The 27918-nt window shown below is 36.9% G+C and overlaps 4 protein-coding genes across 5 annotated transcripts; all 4 read left to right on the top strand.

The window, feature by feature from the left end:
- Positions 1-11500: 11500 nt before the first annotated feature.
- On the top strand, positions 11501-15720 carry LOC141711687 (PHD finger protein At1g33420). Its single transcript, XM_074514298.1, has 5 exons — positions 11501-12237; positions 12924-13050; positions 13623-13838; positions 13991-14608; positions 14744-15720. The coding sequence occupies exons 1-5, from the start codon at positions 11913-11915 to the stop codon at positions 15570-15572; spliced, it is 2115 nt and encodes a 704-aa protein (XP_074370399.1). The 5' UTR covers positions 11501-11912; the 3' UTR covers positions 15573-15720.
- A 2412-nt stretch (positions 15721-18132) lies between these two features.
- Positions 18133-20010, top strand: LOC141711684 (peroxidase 47). The gene is made up of 4 exons (XM_074514295.1): positions 18133-18480; positions 18568-18756; positions 19080-19242; positions 19355-20010. The coding sequence occupies exons 1-4, from the start codon at positions 18253-18255 to the stop codon at positions 19753-19755; spliced, it is 981 nt and encodes a 326-aa protein (XP_074370396.1). The 5' UTR covers positions 18133-18252; the 3' UTR covers positions 19756-20010.
- Positions 20011-20125: 115 nt separating this feature from the next.
- Positions 20126-22170, top strand: LOC141711685 (GDSL esterase/lipase At5g08460-like). Of its 2 annotated transcripts, none has more exons than XM_074514297.1 (5): positions 20126-20854; positions 20981-21108; positions 21208-21450; positions 21581-21836; positions 21939-22170. In XM_074514297.1, exons 1-5 carry the CDS (start codon positions 20641-20643, stop codon positions 22160-22162), a joined length of 1065 nt encoding a protein of 354 aa, XP_074370398.1. In that variant the 5' UTR covers positions 20126-20640; the 3' UTR covers positions 22163-22170. The 2 variants fall into 2 exon arrangements, with proteins under 2 accessions (XP_074370398.1, XP_074370397.1); XM_074514296.1 differs by having other exon boundaries at positions 20126-20878.
- A 2996-nt stretch (positions 22171-25166) lies between these two features.
- LOC141713882 (uncharacterized) lies at positions 25167-27072 on the top strand. The gene is made up of 4 exons (XM_074517447.1): positions 25167-25316; positions 25371-25608; positions 25808-26096; positions 26547-27072. Exons 1-4 carry the CDS (start codon positions 25167-25169, stop codon positions 27070-27072), a joined length of 1203 nt encoding a protein of 400 aa, XP_074373548.1.
- The last annotated feature ends 846 nt before the right edge of the window (positions 27073-27918 follow it).

Here is a 27918-nt window from a genome sequence, read left to right as displayed (position 1 = left end):
CTTACCTCAATTAATGGGATTACTTGGTAAGTGGAACGGTTTTTCCTTGAAAAACTGCATGTGATAAATAATGATTATTGTTTTCCCGTGTCCATTAACTATTCATTATTGCTGCATGTCTGAGAGGTGTCCAACGGTTATTTTTTTTAACCAAGTATAAGTAAGAGAGAGCGAAGATTATACAATCTTTTATTTACTTTTACACTTTATCTCTCTTTCTTTGCTTTTACTCTCTCTCATCTCCTGACGATTGTTTTTCATACAGACATTTTATCAAACACCTTACAGGCAACCTTAATTTTTAATTTTTCTCATGGCACCTAAGGATTTGATTATAGATGGAGCCAAGTTTGTTCCCAACAACTATGCTGCAATCCTAAATCACGATGAAGCTCCGTCTGAGTTGCATTTTATGCAAGATCTTCTTGCACACAGTGAAATTGGGTATGCATTGACTCAACCTTCAGTCTTTTCAAGCCAACAGGTTCTGACATTTTGGCGGACCGGGCATTTTGATAATGGTGGTGCAACTGATACTCCCAGCATTGTTTTTGAAGTCAATGATGATGAGCATGTGGTAACTCCTGGAACAGTTCGCAAGGCTTTACATTTACCAGAAGGCTGCATTTTCTCCATACCGGAGGAACCAGCTCTACAGCGGCTCATGGCCAATTTGGAGTATGAGCAGAGTTTGGCTAAGCTTGGACAGTTAAAACAAGCACATATCAGAAATGAATGGATCATTTTCTTCGATTGCATCACTAAAGCCTTCGGGAATAAGTGTTTCAACTTTGATGCCATTCCAATAATGAGTCAGCACATCGGGTATGCTATTATTAACCAAACTCATTTTGATTTTGCAAGTGTTGTGCTAGGTTTTATAGGGGATAGGATGACAGAGGATAGGAATGTTGTCTACTTTGCTAGATTCTGCCAGCTTATATATAATTTCTATTGTGTTGATGAACCCCAACCTACCACTGACTCATTTCCACCCTTTAAACTTGTAAAACGAGCTTTTAATGACTTGGTAAATGCTGACCTTAAGAAAACGGTGGTTAGACCTTTACAGTTTCTTCAGTTTGTAAAACAGATCCTGGTAAATGCTGATCCTCAAACCTATAGATCTGTTTATCCTGATGTTCAACCTACCACCACATCCCAAACACCATAGCAACCATCAGAAGATACCACACATACATCTATACCTCAACCCTCTCTCATAACATATCTCAAAACTTATCTCACACCTTCACAGACAGCTCAACCTTCATCCTCAGCACCTACTATGAAACCTTCATCTTCCAAGCCCAAGAGGACAAAGACTGTTCCTCAGACACCATATAAGAGAAGGAGGATTGTTCTGAGAGATGAGTCTGATAGTGAGGAACAGGTTTCTGCATCAGAACCTGTTGTTAAAGAAGCTGAGAAGGTCCCTTCTCAGAAGGATTCTGGAATTGGGGGATCTAAGCTTCTCAAAAGGCTTAGAATAATGACTTCTGCTGAACCTCCCAAGGAATACCCACCTTCAAAGAGATACAAGAAACAGAGAGCTAAAAGGCCAGCTTCAGATGATGAGGAAGCAGCACATAAGGAAGGAGATCAGGAATCTCTGATCTTAAAAGAACCAGAATTTGCTGAAGCTACTGCATCTCCTTCTCCATTATCCCCAACTCAGGAAGCTGCTACAAACAAGGCAAACACACCATCTGTGTCTCCAGTACATGAAACTGTATCTCCTGTAGACCCAGGCACAGGTGCTGAAATTGATATTCACAACCTGGTTGTGCCTGAGGTTCTCTACTTAGAAGCTCCAACATCAATTAATCCATCAACAACACCTGTTACTGATGCTACTCAAACTCCAGAATTGTCTACAACACCTTCTTTGCATCTAGATGTTGATGATCAGAATATAGGTGAGCATCAGGATATGGCTGTTGATCAGAACTTGGAAACAGATCAGCACTTAGAGGATGATGTTGAAGCCTCGATTGCTTCTCATACTGTTGTTTTATCAGAAGATGCTGATTCTGTCAGTTCTGATGCTTCAAATGCTGATACTACTGGTGATGCTGCTCCTAATGCAGATGCTGATGAAGTTGGTCCTTCTGGACATGCACCTCAACAAACTGTTCATAAATCTGAACTAGTTAAGAAGTTTGTTACAAGAGCAGCACCAGTACTTTGGAGTGAAACTCCTAGAGGACAGGAGTGGACTAAGGAATGGAACTCAGTTACCTTTGTTCCATCTGACAAGATTCTTGCTGAGCACTTGGCAAAAGCTGATGAAATGTTAATTAATGATGATTTCAAGACACAGCTTCGAGTCACTGCATTGAGTACTAGACATCTGCAAGGTCTCCATTCAACAACTCATGCAGAGTTACATAAAATTCAGGAAGAATTGCTCAAGCAAGAAACGGTTAAGAAAATTGAAAAGAAAAAATTCTTTCAACCTACCTTTGACAGAGTTGTTTACATTGAGAAGACCCAAGAGAAGCAACAGTCTCAGATTGATGATATTTTGAAAAATCAAGCTTATCAGCAATCTCAACTTGATGAAATCCAAGCCTCAGTTGAATTGCTTGTCTCTCTTCTCTTACCTGTTGATGCCAAAAATGGGAAGAAAGTAATTAAGTCCAAATGCAAAACTGATCAGACACTGAAGGGGAAGGATGGTGAAAAAGATGACCAGGGAAACTCTGGAATGGGTGGAGGTCATGGTCAAGGTAGAAGTTTCTCATCAAGAAGAGCTGAAATTACAAGTCACAGGACAAGTTCTGATGCTGGAAAAAGAATTACTTCTACTATTGGTAAAAGGATAAGTTCTGATGAACTTTTGGATCTTGATGAAGAAATATCAAGACAGCTATTTCTGAAAGAAAATCCAGGAATGGACTTTGAGAGTCTGATGGAAGAAGAAGCTAGACTTAAGTCAGAAAAAGTCAAATCTAAATCTAAAGCTTCTGTTGGTAAAAAGAAACTTCCAAAGGCCAAAGGCATTGTGATAAAAGAAAGAACAAATCCTGAAGCAACCAAGGCTAAATCACAATTGCAGATAGATCCAAGGTCCAAGGGCAAAGAGAAAGTTGGTGAACCTATCAAGGTTTATGTGCCTCCTGTGGATGAAGAAATTACTGTTGAAGATGCTGATCTTGCTCTAATTCAAGAAAATTTTCTAAGACAACCTCTGACATTGCTTAAGTTGTTCAGAGTCAAGATATGGTTAGTTCTGATATCTCAAAGAAGCAAGTAACCTCTGACATAGCTCAAGTTAACTTGATATAAGAAGATAAATCAAAGGAAACCTCTGACATTGCTCATGTTAAACCTTCAAAGATACTCCTACCAGGATTCACCAAAGCCAAACAGACTCAACCTTTGAAGACTGCTGTAAGTGGTTTTGAAGCAAGAGTGGTTACTGGAAAGGAAGCAAGAGATAAATCTGGATTGGGTAGTGCTGATGAAAGAAGAATACAGAACACAACCAATGATCCAACTTCCTTAAGTGAACCAGGTATTGGAGCAACTCCTGAAAGATTGAATCAACTAGAATCTGTACAGATGGTTAACCATACCTACTTGAAAGAACACATCTTGTTGTACTTCATGACAGATGGTAGGGTTTATCATATAAGGGAAAATGCCATTCCACTGAAGTATTTTGAAGAATTGGAACATGTATTATTCTTACTTCAAGTGAATGACAAAATAACAGAAAGTGCTGCAAACTATTTGAAGAGTCAAATTCAGAGACATAAAAGGTTTTATTCTGTAAAGTCTGACAACACATATCTTCCAAAGTACAGAGATCACAAGGGTGATAATGTTGAGATGAAGCCTAACTCTGCTAAGATTATAACTACCTTTCTGGGTTACAAGGCTGTGGAATTCAATCTTGAGTCTGACAAGGCATATTTGATCAGACTGGATCAGGACATAAGGAAAGCTAAAATTAATGATCTCAGAGCTGCAATCTTTCAAACTGGTGAAGATTCTGCAGAACTTAAAGATGCTAAAAGGAGGATGATTGATGAACTCAGATATGCTGAGAGATGTTTATTAAAGAACTATCTCAGAACAACTCCTGATATCAGAGAGATCAGAAAGTGAAGCCAAGTCAAGATCTACAACTGCTCAAATTCTGATATGAATATAGACTGAAGTTGTTATCAGAAGTTAAAGTTGGTAAAGCTTTAAGGACTGTAAGTTGTAGTTATCTAGTCAAATTCTCATGCATTTGTACTTAATGTTTTTGACATCATCAAATATCTGTTAAACTTGTATATTATGCTAATTTACAAGTTGGGGGAGATTGTTAGATATATTTGATAATGTCATGTCTAATATGATTTATGTTTAGTTTTCAGATCTTACTTAAACAGGACAAATCAGTACTTAACTAAAATCAACACTTATACTGAAGTCAAAACTTAAGTCATCAGTACTTAAGGTTCAGGAGATATTTATCAGAAGATAAGATCAGGACTTAAAGGAAACGTTCAGATAAGGAAGGCAGCTGATTGAAAGGAAAAGAAGATCAAGACAAACGTAAGAAGAGATATGCATGAAGAAGGAATTCTATGAAAAATAGAATACTTGGAAGAAAAGATATCTGATTGATATATTTTAGGAAGCAGAATTATATTCCATATCAATTAGCGATTATCTTGTAACTGTGTAGTATATAAACACAGACATAGGGTTTACACTATAAGTGTTATCATTATCGAGAAGATTATCCATTGTAACCCTAGCAGCTCTCGTGATATTTGTTCATCACTGAGAGAGGACAATTCCATACTGTAACAAAGTTTATTATTTTGAATAAAGTTTGTTTTCTGTTACTTGAGTTATTAAAGTTCGATTTGATTGTGCTATACACTGTATTCACCCCCCCCTCTACAGTGTGTGTGACCTAACATATATTGTTATAACTTTAAATATATTTGACCATTTTTAGATTGCTTAATATTAGAAAAATCAAAAATAAATATAATCATGTAAATTTTTATTTCGTTTCCGGATCTCAGCCAAACAAGTCAAACAATTCAGGGTCATTCGTTTTGTTTCTCCTCCGTTTCCTTTCGCGATTCCATTTAGTTTCTCTGACACGAACCAAATGCCCCTATTATACACATATTTGCAAGGTCTCGATATGTTAATTTCAGTATTTTAAAAATCGGTACTCGATTCAACTCGACAAAGGCATAGAGTAATTAGTACTCAGGGAGTACTCGGAAAGAGTACTCGAATAAAAACTTGGATGAAATAATAATTATTTAATTTAAAGTATTTTATAAATAAATGATATGCAAGATAATTATATTCCGAGTACTCGGTGAAAAATTCAGATAAAATAACAACTGTCTAATTTAAAGTATTTTATAAATAAATGATATACAATATAATTAATTATATTTTCGAGTATCTCAAAAGAGTACTCGATATAAAACTCAAAAACGTAAACGACATGTAACTTTTATTTTAATATGAATTTAAATCGTAGTATTTTATAAATGATATGAAATATATTTTTGCTAGCCTTTTACGGGACACCAAAAATACTAAAAAGTTGTATTTCTTTGTTTAAAACTAGTACTCACTTACATGTTTTTTTGGGGGAACATCACTCATTTATTCAAATTTTATGTCCTAAAATCGAGTTTTTTTCCCGAATAATCCTTATTTTGCCCTAGTTTGACCCGAATCAAGTAAAAAACTGAGTATATCAAAATCAGATCGGAAATAGATCCGAGTCCGAGTACTCCCCGAATACTCCCGAGTTTTTGAACGCCGGTTAATTAATCACTCGACGAAATTATTGATTTTGTTAAAAAATGCATATAACGGTGCGCTAACGGTTTTAATGCTTATTTATATAAGAACTTTGAAATAAAATTACCTATCTATTGCAAATATTATGAATTAAGGGGTCGTTTGTTTGGTTCAGAAGACGGTATATGCTCGAAATTGGGAATCGGGTTAAGTTGACATGAGGCTAAGAGGTCGGGGAATGATTCATGATATAATGTATTTGATTCGTGAAATAATGTGTTTGGTTCAGTGGTGAAATGAAAATATTTAATTTTAAATTTAACTGAAAACTCAATTAAATTCTCATATGATGTATAAAAATAAATTATACATTAAAATTAAGTTTTTATACAACTTAAAAACAAAAGTTTAATAAAGATGAATATGATTAGAAAAATATAATTTAAACAATTAGATTGTAATTTAATATTTGTTAAGAAATTAAAATATCGCTAACCAGCATTAAATAAAAATAAATATAAATATAAATTTATTTAAAGTTAAATAATATATCTGATATAGATAGAAAATACATCTTAAATACACATTAAATGTCGCATTAATTGTGTGTGGAAATCTGGTCAAAAACCCAACACAAACCAGGTTGATCAAGGTTCGTTACAGACCAAAGATGACCTAAGTCGTCAAGGCCCACGAGCCGAGGTCGACAAGACCCACGAGCAGAAGTAGTCAAGGTCCTCAGGCACAAGCTGTCTACGGACTAGGCCCAATACGGCTGAGAGACCATGAACATGACATCAAACATGGACACTAGCTCCTACAAGGAAGGATCTAAAATTCGTTGCCTTACAGGAGTTTTAATTATCATATAAGTTGGAGACTTACCACCAAGTCTCCCAACACGAGTCCAACCCTAGACTCACCTCTATATAAAGGGCTCTACCCCTCAGCCTAAAACTACATTTTGACTTGATTCTCTACAACACGGAGATACGTAGGCATCTTGCGAGGACAACCAGTCCCCACCGCGAGAACAACCATTAAAATTCGAAGCTTACAAACCCTAACGTTAAATACTAACAACCCCTAGTTTTTATTCCACAACATTTGGCGCCGTCTGTGGAAAATCAAACATCAACTATGTTGAGCACGTGGAATGGAAGTAAGAATGGAACTAATGAACCAGTCCCAACGAGGACACTCTCGTCCTCCATCAAGATCCTGGCGCACTTAATCTACACCACCCTCGGCGGAGGAGTCCCTATAGCGGCAACTAACGCCTAGACTCAATGGACAAATCCTCCAATTCAAGATCCGCCTCTAGAGACGAATCCCCCAATTCCTAAAGGGACGAATCTCCCATTTCAGCAACTGCATGCACCACTAAACTCTCAACCCGTCGGATATGAGTTTTAAACATCGTAGGAACTACCAACCCGCATTGTGTGATGCCTATATACCCCGAGATTGGAGGGTGTGGCCTCACTAGTCAAGGGAAGAGACAATGATGGATGCCCCAATACATTTGTGGCTTATCCCCTATTCCTGAAAGGCGAGAATTCTCTAGACCTCACTCTGTAAGAGACTTAGATTCATCCGAAGACGAGGAAACTGCTCTAATGAGGAGGCGCCCTAGTAGAAAACATGTGCCAAGGGACTATCAACAGCCAAGGCACACCCAAGGGACGATTCTCCAATGCATACATGAGAAGATCAAGGCTCATGAAGCTGAGATCCAAAGGTTAAGGCATGATATGGAGATGCACCAAATACCGAGATCCCCGCCAACAGTAAGATTGAGGGATTTCCCATCTTTTATTGACCTAGAAGGTCCGCCACCTAAGCAAGGGGTTGTCACTTCAAGGGCTAATCCAGTTGACTTGATGCCCTTAGGAGATCTCGATGATCCTAACCATTCACTGAAGAGACTTTGAATGCCCATGTCTCTAAAAAGTTCAAGATGCCCACCAGCAAAGTTTATATTGGTATTGACGACCCCGCAAATCACGTGAGAACATTCTCTAATGCCCCATTGCTACAGCCCGTGAACGATGCTATTAAGTGTTGGGCCTTTCTTTAAACCTCATATGGCATGGTTCAGCGATGGTATAGCCGTCTGCCCCCAAATTTCATTGGATCTTTCATAGATATGAGTCAACCATTCATCAAGCAGTTTATTAGTGTAAAAGTACATGGGAAGAGTTCGGCTTTCCTCATGAGCCTTGTGTAAGAAGCGAAAGAGTCCCTTAGAGATTATTTGAATTGTTTCACGAAGGAGGCCCTGGAAATCTCGGATCTTGATGATAAAATGACCATGATAGCACTATTACTAGGGACTAGTTCTTTAAGATGTCTCTAGTTAAGCGCACACCAGAAAACATGTTACAGCTCCAATGTATAGCCGAGAAGTATATCCAAGTTGAAGAGAGCATGAAGAAGACAGCCGTGAACAATGAATTCACGGGCAACATGAAGCGAATGACGGAACAGGAGTATGATGCCAAAGATAAGTATTCTCGAACTGAAAAGAACTCAGATTCCTCTTCCAAGAAGAACCAATCACCAAGGTTCACTGATTATGCAAGGTTGAATGCTCCAAAGAGCCAAATTTTGTTAGAGATTGAGAATGATAAGGACTTCAAATGGCCGAAACCACTAAGGGGAGATCCCGAGAAAAGAGATAATGGCCATTATTGTAGGTTCCACATAGATGTTGGTCATGACACCGAAAATTGTAGATCACTCAAGGACGAGATCAGGTATCTGATCCGAATAGAAAAAATTGGGAAGTTCACCAAGGGTGAAGAGGCCGGGGGCCAGAAGAGAGATAATGATCAAAGGGGCAACGACTAAGGTCGTAACCCACAGCCCCGAGGGATAATGATCAATATGATCTCATGAGGTCCAACAACTGTTGGGACAATAAAGAACTCTCTAAAGGCCTATGCAAAAGAGGTGATGAGTATAGTCGGAGAAGCACCCAAACGTGCAAAGACTGTGATGACACTATAATTCGGCGACCCCGACCTTGAAGGTTTAAAGTTTCCTCAGGACGATCGTTTGGTTATCACACCAATTATTGGAAATTGTCTGTCAAGAGAGTACTAGTCGATAGTGGAGCTTATATGGATATTTTTTTCCATGACATATTTTTGAGGATGGGGTATAATGACTCCTGACTCACCCCTTCAGACACACCCATCTACGGATTTAATGGAGTGAAGTTCCAAGTCGAATGAGCAATACAACTTCCCATAACCATTGGGGAAGAGCCAAGAGAGGCCTAGTAAATGTTAAATTTTTAGGTTGTGAAGGCTGCCTCTACTTACAACATTGTCCATGGAAGAACATGAGTTCACGTGTTCAAGGTTGTGCCCTCAACCTACCACATGGTACTTAAGTTCCCGATCAGAAACGGTGTTGGAGAGGAGAGATGTGAGCAGGAAATGATCTGCAGTTGTTATGTTGCAGCACTTAGGCCTGATGAAACTGGGGGCAGGTCCTCCCCATTAAAGAAATGGATGTCCGTAAGAATGAAGGACTTCGAGGAAAGCTTGCTGAAGACTTAGTCCCAGTTCCCCTAAACTCATTAAACCCGGATTAGGTCATATATGTCAGAGCATCTCTGGACAAGCTCATGAAGGGCCAATTGACAACTTTCTTGCAAGAGAATAGTGATGTGACACCGGCTGATATGCCTGGGATTGACACCAGCCTTATAACCCATAAGTTGAACGTCGATCCAACTCGGAAGACCATACAGCAAAAAAAAGAGCTCCGTTATTTTTAACCCAATTAATAAAATGTATACCGGATATTTTCTCGGAATTGTAAATAAATAAACGGGACAGATGTAGTATCCAATAACGAATTTAGAATTAATACTCTTAAAACATCTTTTTGTCAATGAAATTTTCAAATTATATCATATGAATAATTTGTTATGAATAATGTTAAAGATGTCAGATTGGTATTCAAAATGGATTAACATGTCACGCGTTATGTAAATATTGGCTAGTAATTAATTAATAATAATAAATCCTCTACCTTCACGCTAAATTACATCAATAACATTCTTCTAAATTATCAAATCTGTAATATAACATCAGTCGATACCAAACTTTTATCACTGATTTGGTATATGTAGTTAGGGGAGAGTATGAGCCGGTTCGGCTTGATTTCGGGATAAAACCGGAACCGTAATCATATATATTCAGTCTTTTAAATTCAAAACCGCAACCGCCGGTTCGGATTCGAATTCAGTTTCGGTCTAAAAAACTTCAATTCGATTACAATCGGCTCGATTTCAATTATAAAACTGACAAATATAAAAATAATATACAAACAAACAAATGGAAACATAATTTTAAATAACACAAAACATGCGCGAAATCTAGAATGAAATATTGCATATCACAAAATAAAAATGGTCCATGACTGGTGCCACGAAAGAGTGAACCGGTGTATAGAAATTTGATTAGCATAATGAAATAATGAAACAGGGTTGACTGAGTTATCTTGAAGTAACACCACAATATCATCTAAGCACAAACTTTGACACACAAAATTTAAGAAAACACAATAGCAATGCAGAGTCTGAAGGAAACTAACAGGACTATGGTTTTACAAATTACAACTTAAAAAGTTAAATCAATCATTAGTAAATTATAAATTATTTTGCAATATAACAATAAAGTTATAATTTTCAAAAATTTATAAATAATATATAAATTATATATGTAAAATATAATATTTATTTATTAATATTAATAAACCGGTTCGGTTTAGTTTTTATCGGTCTGCTTAGAATGTATAACCGGAACCGAGCCATTTAAATCAGTTCGATTTTTTATTTTTTAGTTTCAGTTTTGGATCGATTTTATTCGGATCAATTATATCCGATTTTTTTTATTTCAGTTCGATTTTGATTTTAATTCTATTTTTTCCCAGCCCCGCCGTGTTCATTTTTTAATACTCCCGTCTAATTTATATCCTATCTAATTTCAGCTGCTAAATTTTTTGAAAAAAGGTCACAAGTTTTGCCCATGTGGCATGTTGAGGTACACGTGGAATGTAAAAACAGTTCACCATTATTTAATTTTAAATTTGTAGATTTAAATCCTCTTTTTTATCTCACGGCTCACGCCATCTTGTCGAACGCGTGTGGCCGCTGAAGAGTGCAGAAGAAGAAACGGAAAAATAATGCTTAGTTGCTTACAGCTCATTCAAGGCCATTTGAGTAAATTCACTAGATTTCTATCCGCTTTTGACCCATTCAAATTATGGACATAAAATTAAAATTTTCTAATTTTAGCCCAAGTGTAGATTTACAACAATATCCCCGAACCTTTCATCTTTAAACTTCCAAAAGCAAATTTTAAATTATTTTTGTTTAACTTTGACAAAATTATAAAAATTAGCCAAAAATATAGTCCTGAATGAAATATTAATTTTGATTTCATCCCAATTCACCTGTATGTATTTACGATTTTACGTTCGTGGACTTTCAACACTACTCCGATTGCACATATTTATCACCGAAAATCCCAAATTTCAAAATGATACTGTAATTTTAAAGTTTATTCCGATATTAAAAATATTTAATTTTGGTTTGATTAGTTTTAGGAAAGGCTATTTAAGTTGAGTAAATCTACATGGAAAGGGGTATTTCCGTAAGTTCACAATAGCTATACTTAGCTACTAAGATTCAAAACATAAAATAAAACAAAAAAAACAAGAAAAACTCAACCAACTCCCTCCACATTCCACTCTCTTCTTAAACCGCCTCTGCCCAAGTCACACCCTCTTTTTATTTATTTTTCATCTCACAGTTCCCCATAAAAAACCCATAAATAAATAAAAATATAAATACATACATCTTATCTAATTTATACACATCTGTTCTGCCCAAAAAGCCCCAATTTTCACACAAACCCTATTTTTTTCCCTCTTTCACTCCTCTCTCTCTATCGCCGTCGATCACTCTCTCTCTCTATCGCCGTCGATTTAATTTTTCACCGTTAAACCGCTAATTCCACCAGATCTGAGATATAATTGAAGATTTTTTTGACTCCACGCGCCTTCGTAGAGTGCTCACGCGCCTAGATCTGACGATTGAGTTTCGAAAAACTATGGTCGTGAGTGGCCGGCCGTTGAAGCGAATGAAGCGGCGAGTCACGGCCGATATCAACGACTTCTTCACCTTCCCGGCTGGCGAATCTCCGGTGGACGGTCCGTTTCGGACAAGCGTGAAGTCGTTTGTGTCAAAGTACGCGCTGCTTCCGCCGCCGTCTTCGCTGTTACCGCAGTTGATGAATCGTCAGATCGTGTTCCGAGTCGGCGACTCGGCTGAGTCCAACTCGGACGTGGATGATCTCGCCACCGTTTGTCTTGACGTCGTCGAAGAAAACGTGGCGAGATCTAGATCCGTGTATTGCGATCAGTGCCGAGTCGTTGGTGAGTTCCTAAACTTACCGAGTCACAGAACGAGTCATTTGTTGGCGGGAAACACGAGAATAGTTAATGCACTTTTTATTAACAACCTAATCTGTTCCCTCATATCCAGTAATAATATTTATAAAATATAATTTAAAATATTTTAATTAATTAGTTAAATAAAATTGGACGAATATAATTTAAATGAATATCAATATTAATTAATAAAGTAGATTAACATGGTGGGGCCCTTGTCTGACTTATCTTGTTTGTTCTTTTTGGCCCTACTTTAGTTTGGTGGGTAAGATGTGGGGATATTTCATAATGTGGACACGTATAATTAATAATTAATAATTTACTTTTATTTTTCTCTTGGATATATTATTGTAATCTCTTAGCTAAAGTCTAAAAGGGGACCGCTGTTGACTATAAATTGTAACATGATGGTCCTTGTAACTAATTTCTCACGCAAAATATGTGATTTTATATTTTGTAACGTATTGAACAAGCTCTGATTATTGTCACGCGTGCACATAATTTGTTTGATTTTATTTTTTAATTATGAAAATTTTGTTGAGAAACAATTTTTTTTTAAAAAGAAGTTGAGCTAAATTGGCCATTACGCCCTTAAATTTAAATTCCTTGTTGGTATGTATATGGATGTTGGAAATTTAGTGGTGATGTTGATAGCTTATTGATGGTTATAGGTTGGAGTGGTAATCCAGTATGTGCTAAGCGCTACCATTTTATCATCAAGGCAGATGGTCAATCAATCGCAGCATATAATAAGCCGTGTTCAATCTGCGGTGACACCTTCCCGGGGTCTGACTCAAGGTGAGGGTAGTTTAAGGTCTTTTGTTTATTCGCATTGTAGTGAAACATGGAATACATTTTCTTTGTTGAAGGAATATTGTATTTGGTTTCTGTTTTAGAAGTACGATATACAATGTCAAATGCAAATTACCAAACAATGATATACAGTAATGATTTGTTGGATTATAAGGTTACATATAATTCCTCAACAGAACTTTAAAGTTTAAAAAAATTGAAGATCAAAATGTTCGGTAAAAAATGTTAGAATTTTTTTGCGGTTATATAATTAATCATCTTACAACAATCTGTAAATAAGCAAATTAATTTATTAGAACTTCTCTTTCAATGAGTGATGAATTTATTTCCCAACAATCAACTAAATTGATCATTACAATATCTTATGCTAAAAAAAATACCATGTACAATTAATCACATTTTAATTTGAAATTAAAGAAGATAGTATCTTATAATTTTTATCTTGTCATCTATTAGTTGTTCCGGTCACATGTTGGAGGCTTGAATGCCCTCTTGATATTTCAGCTTATTCATTTCTGAAATTTTCTTGTACTGAAAGTTATGCCGCTTACTTCCAGGTGCAAGTCATGTAACCATGAGATGACCGCTGAAGATGCAGAAGATTGGATGTATAACCAGCTGGAGGATACAACTCATCTCTTACATGGGGTTGTCCATTCCAATGGTTATGGCCACCTTCTTAGAGTTAATGGTAGAGAAGGTGGATCTAGGGTACTCTCTGGATGTCATATTATGGACTTTTGGGACCGCCTGTGTAAAGTACTTGCAGTCAGGTGAGTGTTTGTTAAATATTGTTACCTGTTAGTGTGAATAAAGGCTCATGTGTATTTTTTCTCCAAGATCTTTTGCAAGAGAGTTTTAACTAATTGCTTCTGCAAAGTAAACTTCTAAGCCTCGTATATTTTTCCGTCCTTTATCTGAACAGAAAGGTCAGTGTCATGGATGTCTCAAAAAAGTATGGGCTGGAATTTCGCCTTCTACATGCCATCACAAAGGGCCATTCCTGGTATGGCGACTGGGGTTACGAGTTTGGTGCTGGTAGTTTTGCCCTAACAGTTGATGCTTATAATAATGCTGTGGAAACTCTCTCAAATACGCCGCTGTCCATCTTTACTTCTCAAGGACGGAAACCAAGAACTAGATTACAAGATTTGATATCATTGTATCAGTCAATATCTGAGGACGAGCTTGTAAATATTAGAGATCTCTTTTGTTTTTTGATGAATTTGTTACGTGCTGCACACAAGTCCCCTGTGAGGGTTGATGATGCCACCTTTAAGAAGCGTAAATTATGTGACTCAAGGATTCTGAGTGCATGGACTACTAATGATGTTGTTCGAGTGGAGGAAGCAATGTTCAAAGTATTAAGGGCTATTACTGGATCCAATTGGGTTAGTTGGCGTGCGCTTAGGGGAGCTGTTTGCAAGGCAGGTCCTCCCGAACTACTTGATTATTGCCTCAAGGAACTTAAAGGAAAACAAGCTGCGAATGGCATGATTGTTAATTCACGGTGCAATCCTGAATCTGATGCCTTGGAGTATAGGTATGATTGTTAATTAGTGTATGGCATTGATCTATATTATGTTTTGCTATGATAGATTAAAAATTTGAATTAGCATGTCCAAGCATTTTATTTTCTGTATTTATAGCTTAAAATCCGGTGCTCGTGTTTATGCAGACTTGAGCGAGGAAGTGCCCCTGTAGATGGAGGCTCAACTTGTCAATATCCTTCTGGTACAAACCACCCAGCCGAACAGAATCTGCTCCATGATCTCAGGTACCTGTATGAAGCCATGCTTCACCCCCAGAGCATGTTGAACTTTGTGCCTGACGTCAAGTGGACTTATTCAATTGAATCTGCTACGAAGCTGCTTGATTGCAAGCAATTTGTTAAAAATTACCATCCTGAGAATTTTCTTACTGCTATGCACCCATCTGCTGTACAATTATCATGTGAGGTGGATCTCATGGATCAGTCTGAGGACGATTCTATAAAGCCACCTCCTGAGGTAATTATACTACCTTGTGGTGCTACCATATCCGATGTGAAGCTTGAAGGATCAAAAGCATTTCAAGAAGTATATCTCTCCCTGAGAAGATTTCAAGCAGAAGAGATAATTGGCTTTGGTGGCGTACTTGATTCCACACAGGTGAAGCTTCTATTCGGATCAACTGAAACGATTAGACTCCGTGGGAAATGCCTGGGTAAAAATGGCATGACCAAGTTTAGAATGGAAAGAGGGGTTGAGAGCTGGATAGTGGATTGTATTTGCGGGGCAAGAGATGATGATGGAGAGAGAATGCTGGCTTGTGATGTATGTGGTGTTTGGAAGCACACTAGATGTTCCGGGATTCCAGACCATGATGCTGTTCCTGCAAGATATGTCTGTCATGTGTGCGCTGCTGCTAGCTCTGGCAGAGGGACAACTGCCAAGGGTGAAACGTTCAACCCCGCCTATGGAAGTGGTAATGGCAAAATTAGGGCGAACTGGACAACCAAAGCTTGATCGGGTGCTGTGCATTTTGGGAATATGTATATGCTTTTAACTTGTTCGGTCTGATAAACAATGTGTAAATATTTCAGACCGGACCTCAACAATATGCATCAGCACTCTTGATATTTTTTTAATCTAGTCAAGCTTTTAGTTCCTTAAATTTATTTCTTTTTATCCTGACTCATGTTTCAGGCATGTATGCTGTGCAAACTAGTTGCTATTAACCAGTTGGATTACAAAAGAACTTTTGTTATTTTTAACCAGAAAAAAAAAACTTTTGTTACAGAAGATTCTTTTAGTTTTCTATGTGCTTCAATTTCATTTACTTTCTGATATATGCAAAATTTAGTGTATAGGTATGTATTGTGATCGCACTAAATTTTATTTTGATAATGGGTCATAATCTTCATTTGTTGTCATTTTTTTAGTATTATCATAATACAATAATGCAAATTTTACGTGTTGGGCTGGGGTGTGAGCCCGTAGTGAACCCCTTTGCGCTGCTTCCGTGGAATTTTCACTTGATTTTTACCCAGAAAGGATTTTCACTTGAAAAGCTGATAAGATTTTTACCCTTACAGAAGCTATGAAGCACAAATATACACCTATAGTGAATCAACTTGAGTCTCAATCCTACACCACTACCACGCATGATACATACTTCTTAATAAAACATGTAAAGGTGCAAATTTGCAGGGGTCACTTTTTGGGGGTTTGCTAAAACTAAGATGTCTTTGTAGAATGCACCGTGAACCATATGATGGAAGTTGTTAAGTCTGGTACGAGATTGCTTCACACCTCGCATACATGCACGCTTCGCTTATTGAAGTTCTTATTTTTAGAGAATCGACAAACTTAACAAGATCAATATACAATTTTTATGTAGACCGGGAACATAAATGGAAGTTCTAGACAAAGAGGAAGTTCTAGACATTTAGATCAATATAGATGTAAAATACCCCATTAGAGTACTGAAGTTGACTAATCATATTTGCATATATGTTTTTCTTCCTGAATCTTACATCATAGTAGACGAGCCTAATTTACTAAAGACTGGATCACTGGATGTGATCTCCCCAGATTCAGTGAAGCATTACTTATTTTTATCACATTTTTAAAAAAAAATGGGAAATTTTTCTTCAGCAGTCACTTTAGAAACGCAGGGCAATACTTGAGTTTGGCCGAGGAATTTCATTCAATAATATGACCAAAGGTCACTTGCCTTACGTTTCTAAAGTGTCTGTGAAGAACAATATGCCCAAAGTTAATTTTAATGATATAAAATATTCGTAATCTGCAGACGGATCTATGAAGTCCTACAGGGAGAGAGCTCTGGATAGCCACACCCTAGTTCCTTCACCACATAAAAATGCAAAGACCAATACCAAAACATTAGAGAGACATAGACATCAACAAACAATAACAAAACAACAATTGACTACATAATGACAGTTGACTTCACATACATCTACTTAAAATTCGACTTTCTTGCATCCAAAAATGAAAAGAGACAAAGAGAGTGTGTAAACAGACGTGTGAGTGCCACTAAAATAAAACAAGCATGCTGAATTGTACGCGGGAATGCAAGTCTAAAGAAAGATAAGTATTACTCCACCTCCGCCACTTAACTAAAAGGGAACTTGAATATGGATACCAGCTCTTTGCACTACATAGAAGTAGCCAAAGGGGACTGGTTTCATCATATTTTCCACTACTCTGTTCGACACTGATAAGGATTGATGGTCTGCAGTAGTCAAACACTGATTACAGATAATACAATCTTTCATTATTCTACATTTTTGTTAGTTGTGCATGCAATCATTTTATCGATATGTTGTTTTAAAATTACTCCACAAATTACTCACTAACAAATCACATAATCCACAGATGATAGTGAGCAGTGGCGGAACCAGTAAGGGCCTAATTCAGGGCTGAAGCCCGGATGAGTTGGAAATGTTCAGTTGAGGCGGAAAAATTAGTATCATTACAAATTTTACTTTCAACCCCACGAATCCTTGACAATTACTAATGATTTTTTTTGCTATCCCTGGCTCATTTTCAATCCTACCACTGATATTGAGTTTACAGCTCTGGATACAGTAGGAGAGATAGTAGGATTATCTCAACGTTAGTGGCATCAAAACCATAATGTAGAGTTCTGTAACCATTACTTGGTTAAAATCATTACAGAATAGCCAAATGAAACTATTTGAAAAATTTAAGGTTTGTTCATATGTTGTGCAACTAGTACAGCTTTATGCGATCCTCAAAATCTTATAGAATTTGTACATGTAACATGTCCAAGAAATTTCAGATGTCCACTTACAGTTGTTGGTGTAATACACGTCGAATTACATGCAGAAAACAAGCTTTGGACTAATACTTTACTAACAAATATAGATTAACATATAATCTAATTAGGTACAGAAAATTATGGACCGCAATTTTGCCTCCACTGATGAATTTGAAATCGTATATCTAGAATATTCCACTAAAGAATCATAATTTAGCAGTACATTGTTTTTAATCATCAGCCGACCCACTGGCCACTATAAATATGCATCTTTACGTTTCCTGCACTACTGCACAAAGTATAGCTGATGAGTTAATCAGTTGCTTAATAAATCTCCGCGAGTATACTGTCTTGGCGCTCATTTTCTTAATTACAATCTTTTTAACAAAATCAGGAAAGATGGTTATAAAGAACAGTACTTGTAATAATTTTTCGGTAGTTATGTTTTTGTTATTAAGTGGATTAACAATGTTTAGAGCAGCAGAAGCTGTTAGTATGAATTACTATATAATGAGGTGTCCAATGGTAGAGCTAATTGTGAAGGACACTGTTAACAGAGCTCTGCAATCTGATCCTACACTTGCTGCTGGTCTTATTCGAATGCATTTTCATGACTGCTTTATTCAGGTCCATTTCTCTTACTTGTTTAGGTACTTGGTAGTTCTATTTTGTAAATATTATAGTTTCTCATTGATTTTTTGTTTAACGAAATAGGGATGTGATGCGTCGATTTTGCTGGATTCAACAAAGGGGAATACAGCAGAGAAGGATTCTCCAGCAAATTTGAGTTTGAGAGGTTATGAGTTAATTGATGATATTAAAGATCAGCTTGAAGATCAATGTCCTGGAGTGGTTTCTTGTGCTGATATAGTTGCAATGGCTGCCAGAGATGCTGTTTTCTTTGTAAGTAAACATATAGCACACACATAAACCATACACTAACTCAAGATCATTGGGTCAAAAGAGCCATGAGACGATGTCAAATTAACAACTTTCCCAAAACCTTAAGGTTGACAGGAGACGGACTTTATATGAGTTATCGTGCTGGACTGTGGATGTGATCATCTTTGCTAGTGCAATCGTGTATTACATGCATAATTCTAGCATGAATTATGACCTTATAACACAGTTGCATATGCATTTGTTCTGGTTCGAAAGCATTGTCTAGACTAAATTACTAGCTGATGAGAACAATCGAATAATATTGGTTTTGAATATAATATCAGGCTGGAGGTCCAGTTTATGACATACCAAAAGGAAGAAAAGATGGAACAAGGTCAAAGATAGAAGATACAAGAAACCTCCCACCGCCAACTTTCAATAGTTCAGAGCTTATCAGGATGTTTGGGCAGCATGGTTTCACCACCCAAGATATGGTGGCTCTATCAGGTAATCTATTTAAAAATGCTCTACAATTTTTTCTTGTGTATTTCTGTACATTTAGCATCCCTAAAGTTACTGTTGAAGTGATTTTTGTTTTCTGGACATGATTTTGTTTTAGGGGCACACACACTAGGAGTGGCAAGATGCTCATCCTTCAAGAACAGGTTGGCAAACTTTGACAGCACTCATAATGTAGATCCAGACATTGATACACGATTCGCCAATACATTGATTAGAACATGCAAAGCTGGAGACAATGCAGAGCAACCATTTGATATGTCTCGAAACACATTTGATAATAACTATTTCATTGGTTTGCAAAACAAAGCTGGAGTACTTAGTTCAGATCAGACCTTATTCTCAAGTTCCCAAACTAGAGGCATTGTAAATAATTATGCCATGAATACAGCCATGTTTTTCCTTGATTTCCAGCAGGCCATGGTGAAGATGGGTTTATTGGATGTTAAAGAGGGTTCGAAAGGAGAAGTAAGACAAAATTGCCGCAAAATCAATAAATAGATATATTTACTTAATTAAGGAGATCATAAATCATCTCACTGTTTCTACAGAAAGATTCTGAATCATCCATCTCCATCCCAACTCAGGGTTAATTCCACTTATTAATATTGCTAAGCTTAAGTTCTCGTGATGAATAAATTGTTTTAGACACCTCTAGTCACCAAATCATCATGTACTATATATGTATTACAAGGACTCAATGCTGATCTTGTTTGTAAATGTTAATAATAAGGTTCTGTAGAGATTTTTCCCATACATTCTCTTTCTGTGGATAGATTGCATGGCCAAGTTTCATGAAATATTTCTTGTTTCTGTTGAGCTTCATTCCCAAAGTAGGCTATTAATATATACCAAAGAAAAGAGAATTTAAACAGAAGCAAAGATCAAAACAGAAAGCTTTTACTTTTCCAAAAGAACAAACAAAATACAAAGATGTAACTGAAGCAGGCTGGGGCACCTAAATGTAGGAGGGTTTAGGGGTACAGGTAATTTAAAGTAATACTTTAGGCATGCTATTAGCCTGTTACGCTAGTTTATCGTTTTAATAATATATTGTTATGGTAATATACAGATTAATATTGTTCTGGATCAATGTAAAGTTATATTTTCTGAAATCGATATCTTTAAGGATTCTGATACTATGCCAGTTTCTGGTGAAAAAGAGGAGAAAGCGAGAGAAAAGAATCACCAAATCATATGGTTGTTAAAGAAAAGTTGGACACTTCAAAAATTTCCCAGCATTTGTGCTCCTTTTTTCTGAATAAAGAGTTGGATTTTCTCTTTTCTTTACTTACAAAGGTTGCTATAATTTTAATAAATGTAGCATCAGCTGCATTGATCCCCCGGAGGGACTTGCTACAGAGAGAAAAGGGTATTTAAATAAATATGTTGAGACTACTAGTATTGATTGTTTCTTCAGTTGTGATGGTTTTCGGAAATGGGGAAATGGCATCACCAAAGTTCTCAGCAATGTTTGCATTCGGAGACTCGTTAACTGATCCAGGAAATAATAATTACCTTACCTCTTTGGCCAAAGCAAATTATGTGCCTTATGGTGTTGATTTCTACCAAAGCCGCCCTTCTGGTAGATTCTGTAATGGTAAAACCGTTATAGACCTACTTGGTAATGGATACTGCTTGTAGAAAAACCTTTCACAGTTTTATCTCCCTACACTTGTTTAGATCTATTGCAATTCCAAGTAGATTTCAACTCAACTTTTTGCAGGAGAATTGCTGGGACTTCCACTTCTTCCAGCATATGCAGATCCTTTAGCCACCGGAAACAACATTCTTAAGGGGGTCTGTTTTGCTTCAGCTGCTGCAGGCATTCTTGAAGAGTCAGGACAAAATCTAGTAATGTTCATAGGACTATTCAACATACAACTCCTATCACTTTCTTTTAATATACTCTCCATGTTTCAACTATAAATCTCAAAACCTTATGTCCAACAGGGTGAACGATTCAGCTTTAGGCTACAGGTTCAAAACTTTGAGAACCTCTTAAATCAATTGAAGAATGATATGGATGATCAGGAGCTTATTAACTATTTGAAATCATCTTTAGCAGTAGTGATTCTTGGTAGCAACGATTACCTTAATAACTATTTGCTGCCATCTTTATATTCCTCTAGCTACGTCTACAATCCTGCAGATTACGCTGATCTCCTCATAAAGCACTACACAAGGCAAATCCTAGTAAGACTACTAAATGCTTGATTCCCCGTGCACAACATATTTTTGAAGCTTAATCTAAGATTTATTCGAGAGCCTCAATTTTCCAAACATGTACTAATGCAGCCCAGGCACCATTTCTTTTTATTTCCAGGCACTGTACAGTCTAGGACTGAGGAAGTTCTTTCTAGCTGGAATTGGACAACTTGGTTGCATTCCCAATCAACTAGCTTCCGGTCTAGCTCCACCAGGAGAGTGTGTATCTTACGTAAACGATGTCGTTGGACAGTTTAACATACGACTTAGATCATTAGTTGAGCAGCTAAACAAGAGCCACCGCGATGCAATCTTTGTTTATGGAGACACATACGGTGCATTTGGCGATATTTTAAGGAATCCAACTGCCTACGGTAATTAAAAACAAACCAAAATGAACAAATAATCTATTGGTACCAATACTTCAAATCTTTTGGTTGTTAATATGATAATATCGAACTGCATGTATTTAACAGGATTTACAGTTACTGATGAAGGGTGTTGTGGTATTGGAAGAAACAAAGGGCAAATAACTTGTCTTCCATTGTTATTACCTTGCAAGAACAGGAAAGAATATTTGTTCTGGGATGCATTTCATCCAACTGAGGCTGTCAATCAAATTCTTGCTACAAGAGCTTATTCAGGCTCTCCTGATGATTGTTATCCAATCAATGTACAACAAATGGCAGACTATAATTAACTTTTGCTAATGTGTGATCTAAGTTGAAAATTTAATTAAATAATTTCATTTATTGGAAAAATTAAATGATACATTCCTGTTTTATTCGATAGGTCCAAATAAAAGATTCCGCAAATCGGGTCCTTTAACTTTCAAATTTTTTTGGATCCGGTCATGCCGTTAAAAAGATTCTGACGCCGTTAGAATCTTGTTGACGTGTCAGTTAACTTTAAAACATCGTTAGACGTGTAAATTAACAGAAAAACGTATTTAAATAAAAAAAGACATACTAGTTCATATACAGAGGTTAACGGAATCTACTATCCATATACATACACTTAACATATTATCAATATTTAAGAACGATAGGCTACCCGCTTTCGCTCTCTTAAACACGCTCTCTCTCGGTCTTGCTTTATGCAAGTTTTATTTGTCTTACTTTATGCAAGTTTTGTAAAGGCTCTTATATGCAAGTATTTCGTTCAGTAGTTACGTATATTTTATTAAAATGGCATCTTCAAAAATGAGGAGCTGTACTCGAGATTATCATTGGAGGAAGAGGATGGGGGTATCGAGGTTGCGGATGGAGAAATCAAAACACGTACAACATATGTGTTGATTGGTCGTTTTGTTAGAGAGAAGAACATAAACTTTGGAGCAATGCAAAATGTAATGGCATCTTTGTGGAGGCTAAAAGAGGGTACGGAAATTCATGATTTGGGAGGACAAAGGTACTCATTTGTGTTCAACCATGTGTTGGATATGCAGAAGGTGTTAGATGGCGGGCCATGGACATTCGAACAAAATATATTGGTGTATCATCACCTTAAGGAGAATGAAGATCCACATGTTGTGGCACTGAACAAAATTGATATGTGGATTCAAGTGTACGATCTTCCCCAAGGATTGTGCTCTGAAGCTATTTTTACAAATGTTGGGAATTACTTGGGTACGTTTATCAAATTCGATCCGGCTAATATCAGTGGAGGGTGGAAATTATATTCACGAATCCGTGTAACCATGGATGTTGATAAACCATTAATAAGGCGTATGAAGCTTAAAAGGCAGGGAGGTGTTGTTGGGCTTGCTGAGCACGCCTTAACTCCACATTAGTATGATATTGTCTGCTTTGGGCTGAGCCCTCGTGGGTTTGGTTTTGGGCATATCCCAAAAGACCTCATACTAATTGGAGTTATCTGGCTGCTTATATGCTAGCAAACTGCCTCTCCCACAAACGATGTGGGACAACTCCTAACAATCTCCCCCTTCACACATCGGGCCCGAAAATTGTCGATTCTGCCACCTGATTGTGAATCTGCTCCCCCTGGACCCATACTGGAAGTTCATCTGGCTATCTGCTCCCCCTAGACCCATACTGGAAGGACTACCTGCCTTTTCCTTGAGCCCATACTGGGTAGCCCATCTGCCTCCTTCAAGGTCCATTTTGAAGCCCACGTGAGATTGTTATGGACCGTTATAACCATAACTCTGATACCACTTGTTGGGTTTGCTGAGCAAGACAACTCCAATTAGAATGAGACCTTTTGGGAGTGACCCAAAAATAAATCCGTGCGGGCTCAGCCCAAAGCGGACAATATCATACTAATGTGGAGTTAGGCCTGCTCAGCAAGCCCAACAGGTGCATGGAGCTGGTTAAATTTTAAATACGAACGACTCAGTACTTTTTGCTTTGTTTGTGGAATGTTGGATCATCAAGACATGGACTGTGCCATTGTTTATGCAAACCCTGTCAAAGATATAGATCGTGCTTATGGAGTATGGTTGAGGGCTCCTGTTAAAAATGCAAGGGGCAATAATGCTGGAGCGAGATGGCTAAGGAATTCTGGGAATGAGACTGCGACATGGGAGGAACGTGATAAGGAAGCTAAAAACAGGGCTAATGATTTGGGTGGCAATGTTGCTGGAATTCGTTTCATGGAGGTGGACGGGAGAGTGGTTGAAAATTCGACATCAGCGGGAGGGATTGTTGTAATCCCATGAAATTAGGATGATATCTTGGATAGCAAAAGGATAGAAGATCAATTAGAGAAAAATCAGGAAGGAAATAAATTTGAAGGACAAACAGTTGTAGTTGATCCAAAAAGGAAGCGGATAGAGCGGGAAAATATTATGGAATATAATGAGGATGAATTGATTACTGGGCCTAGTCAATCAAATGGGCCAAAAAACTTGCAAAAGGCGGGTCCTGTGGTACAGACCCGCCTAAATCAATGAGCTGGTTAGTGTGGAACTGTCGTGGGCTGGCCAACCCACGAGCAGTCAGATTTTTACGTGACACAATCACACAAATAAGGCCCAGTTTTGTTTTTCTATCTGGAACTTTGGTTAAAAAAATAAATTTTTGCAAGTGTGTAAGCAGTTAGGTTTTGTGGGATGCTGGAGCGTGGACTCTTATGGAACAGGGGGAGGATTGGCATTATTTTGGAAAAATGATTGTGATATTGTGATTAAAGATAGCTGTCAGTTCTATATTGATTTCGAGATTAACATTGAGCAGGTGGGTCGTTGGAGATATACAGGATACAATGGCTGCCCAGAAAGAGAGATTCGACAAGAATCATGTAATAGATTACAAACATTGGTTGCACAGTCAAGCTTACCTTGGTGTATTGCAGGAGATTTCAATGACATCATGATGGATGTAGAAAAAGAAGGAGGGTATGTTCAACCGCGAAGATTGATTGATGGTTTTTGTGATGCTGTGTATGATTGTCAGTTAATGGATATGGGGTATGTGGGGAATAAATTCACGTGGGAGAGACTAAGAGATGGTAAAAAGTGGATTCAGGAATGTCTAGATCGTGGATTAGCTAACCAACAGTGAAGAAATGTGTTTCCAAATGCTGAGGTAGTAGTAATGGACGTTACAACGTCAGATCATTTTCCTTTAGTGATACAGTTAAATAGGCAAGTGTATGTGGTTAAGACTCACAGATTCCGATTTGAAAATATGTGGATAAAAGAAAAAGATTGTCTACATATTATTCAATCAAGCTGGTCGGAGATGGCATGTAAATCAATCATGGAGAAAATTCACTATTGTTCAATAAAACTGGAGGAATGGGGTGGTGGAATGATAAAAGAGTTTAAGGAGAAGCTGAAGGAGTGTCGAGTAAAATTGAGGAGATTACGTTCGAGAAGGGATGATGGAGGGGTGAGAAAATATAATGAGGTCCGGTGGTAATACTTAAACTTACTTGAAAAACAGGGAATTTATTGGCACCCGAGAGCTAAGCAAATGTGGTTACAGTGTGGTGATCAAAACACCAGGTTTTTCCATAGATTTGCGTCATCTCGGAAAATAAACAATTGTATTAAAGGGTTGCAGGATAAAGAAGGGAATTGGACAGAGAATGAAGACCAGATTCAAAATATTGTGGTTGAATATTTTGAGGAATTGGTTGCATCAACACCAGCAGAAAAAAGGCGGGTTTATGCCAAGGGAAGTAGTGCAACAAATAAATAGAGAACAAAATGAGCAACTGATGGTCAGTGTGACTGATGAAGAAGTGAAATCAACAGTTTTTTCAATGTGCCCAGAAAAATCTCCAGGCCCAGACGGATTAAACCCGGGATTCTTTCAAGTTTTCTGGAATGTGGTAGGTGCTGATGTTGTTAAGTTTTGTCAATAGTTTTTTGATACAGGTCAGGTGCTTCCAGGAATTAATCGTACGCTAGTATGCCTTATTCCTAAGGTTAAGAGACCAAAGAGAATGGCAGAGTTCAGACCGATATCGTTGTGTGATGTACTGATGAGGGTAGTTTCAAAGGTAATGGCAAATCGAATGAAATCTTTTTTAAAAACACTGATCTCAGATAAGCAAGGAGCATTTGTGGAAGGAAGGTTATTGACAGACAATGCATTGTTAGCTTTTGAAATTAATCACTGCATAACGAGGCGTTCACAAGGGAAGAGGGGACTTACAGAACTCAAGTTAGATATCTCTAAAGCATACGATCGATTAGAATAGAGGTATATTGAAGGTATGTTGAATAAGTTTGGATTCAATCGGGTTTGGATACAAAGGGTGATGGTCTGTATAAGTAGTGTTACCTATATTTTTACTAATAATGGGAAAGTTTTTGGTAAAGTTCAACCTTATAGAGGTATACGACAAGGAGATCCAATCTCCCCGTATATATATCTTTTATGTGCGGAAGGATTAAGTGCTATTATTAGAAGACATGAAAGTGTTGGGCTGCTACATGGTATATCAATTGCAAAAAATGCTCCGAATATTTCACATTTATTGTTCGCAGACGATTGTTATATGTTCTTTAGAACAAATGGAGTTGAAGCGAGAACAATGAAAAGTATACTTGATCGATATGAATGATTATCGGGACAAGCTGTTAATTTTAATAAGTCAAGTATATATTTCAGCCCGAATACTTTGAGTGCAGATCGTGAGGAAATTTGTCAAAGCCTTCAAGTACAGGAAGTAAATGAGCCAGGGAAATATTTGGGGCTACCTATGAAAATAAGTAGAAAGAAGATTTCAGTGTTTCAGTTCTTAATAGATAAAGTCAAACAAAAATTGCAAGGATGGGGAACTAAATTAGTATCGAGAGCAGGGAAAGCTACGTTGATACAAACTGTTGCACAGACGATTCCTAATTTTTGGATGAATCAAATTCCAAGTGAAGTATGTGAAAGTATAGAGCGACAGATGAATGGATATTGGTGGGGGCATGGAATTGATAGGAAATGGATTAGGTGGAAAGCCCGGGAACGTATGTGTGTAAGGAAAGAAGCAGGAGGTTTGGGGTTTAAGTGCTTGAGAAATTTCAATTTGTCTATGCTTGCTAAGCAGGCCTGGAGGTTATTGAATAACGACAATCCGCTGGTCACAGTTTGTATGAAGACCAAGTATTATCCAACTGGGGATTTTCTAAATGCTAAGATATGAGTAAATCCTAGTTTTATGTGGAGAAGTTTGATAGCAGCACAGAATATCATAAGAACAATAATCTGGGAAGTAACATGGTTACCGCACTTGGAGAATGGTTATGTAACAACTGAAATGCATGAGAATTTAGCTAGGAGTAAAGTTTGCAGTTTTATAGGGAGTAAAGTCTGCAGTTTTATAGGAATAGTTCAAGGACTTATCAATTTTTTTCCCTTCATTTATTTGATTCAAAATAAATATTTATGCTCTTCCCTTTCCCTCGTTCTCGTATTTTCCCTTCTATAAAAAGGAGGTTACACCTTTCTCAGACACAAAATTGTAAAAAAAATATTATGAACTTGTTCTCCAAATAAAAAAAGTTCTTTATTGTAAAATTTTCCGGACAATTACGTTTTAGATTTAAACTTAATTTATTGAAATTTTCGAGTATTTTTTATAAAATTTGAGTGATATAATAATAAAAAATGTTGAGTTTAAATTAAAAACATTTCCCGTTCTCAAACAGAGTTCTGGTAGCAACGTATATAATAATATCCAAATTATCCAAATAAATTAGTTTATAATGAATTTATAAATACATAAATAAATTAGAAAAATTATCAAAAATATTAAATTTATACTAAGTTATCGATTTTTTTTGGTTGAATTTGGTATTGCATGTACTTGGAGAAAATCGTCGAGATTGTATTTAGTTGCAAATACAGATGTATTTTTGTATTTTTTTTAACCAATAAAATCATTTTTGAACTTAGTATTTTTTCACAAAATCCAATATATTATCTATAAACTAAATAATTCTCTAATATTAGAACCGAAAAAAAATATAAAATAAAAACAATAAATTAC

Source organism: Apium graveolens, chromosome 3, assembly GCF_009905375.1.
Source record: "Apium graveolens cultivar Ventura chromosome 3, ASM990537v1, whole genome shotgun sequence".
Taxonomy (NCBI): domain Eukaryota; kingdom Viridiplantae; phylum Streptophyta; class Magnoliopsida; order Apiales; family Apiaceae; genus Apium; species Apium graveolens.
The sequence above is the reverse complement of the archived record's forward strand: the minus strand, read 5'-3'. Positions and strand labels throughout refer to the sequence as shown.

Coding starts and splice junctions, on each gene's coding strand:
- LOC141711687 (XM_074514298.1), top strand. CDS start 11,913: ATGGTCGTGAGTGGCCGGCCGTTGAAGCGAATGAAGCGGCGAGTCACG. Junction 12,238..12,923: donor CGATCAGTGCCGAGTCGTTG/GTGAGTTCCTAA, acceptor TGATGGTTATAG/GTTGGAGTGGTAATCCAGTA. Junction 13,839..13,990: donor TGTAAAGTACTTGCAGTCAG/GTGAGTGTTTGT, acceptor TTATCTGAACAG/AAAGGTCAGTGTCATGGATG.
- LOC141711684 (XM_074514295.1), top strand. CDS start 18,253: ATGGTTATAAAGAACAGTACTTGTAATAATTTTTCGGTAGTTATGTTT. Junction 18,481..18,567: donor TTCATGACTGCTTTATTCAG/GTCCATTTCTCT, acceptor TTAACGAAATAG/GGATGTGATGCGTCGATTTT. Junction 18,757..19,079: donor CCAGAGATGCTGTTTTCTTT/GTAAGTAAACAT, acceptor ATATAATATCAG/GCTGGAGGTCCAGTTTATGA.
- LOC141711685 (XM_074514296.1), top strand. CDS start 20,641: ATGTTGAGACTACTAGTATTGATTGTTTCTTCAGTTGTGATGGTTTTC. Junction 21,109..21,207: donor AAGAGTCAGGACAAAATCTA/GTAATGTTCATA, acceptor TATGTCCAACAG/GGTGAACGATTCAGCTTTAG. Junction 21,451..21,580: donor ACTACACAAGGCAAATCCTA/GTAAGACTACTA, acceptor TTTTATTTCCAG/GCACTGTACAGTCTAGGACT.
- LOC141713882 (XM_074517447.1), top strand. CDS start 25,167: ATGGCATGTAAATCAATCATGGAGAAAATTCACTATTGTTCAATAAAA. Junction 25,317..25,370: donor CGAGAAGGGATGATGGAGGG/GTGAGAAAATAT, acceptor CTTGAAAAACAG/GGAATTTATTGGCACCCGAG. Junction 26,097..26,546: donor AGGGGACTTACAGAACTCAA/GTTAGATATCTC, acceptor TATATATTTCAG/CCCGAATACTTTGAGTGCAG.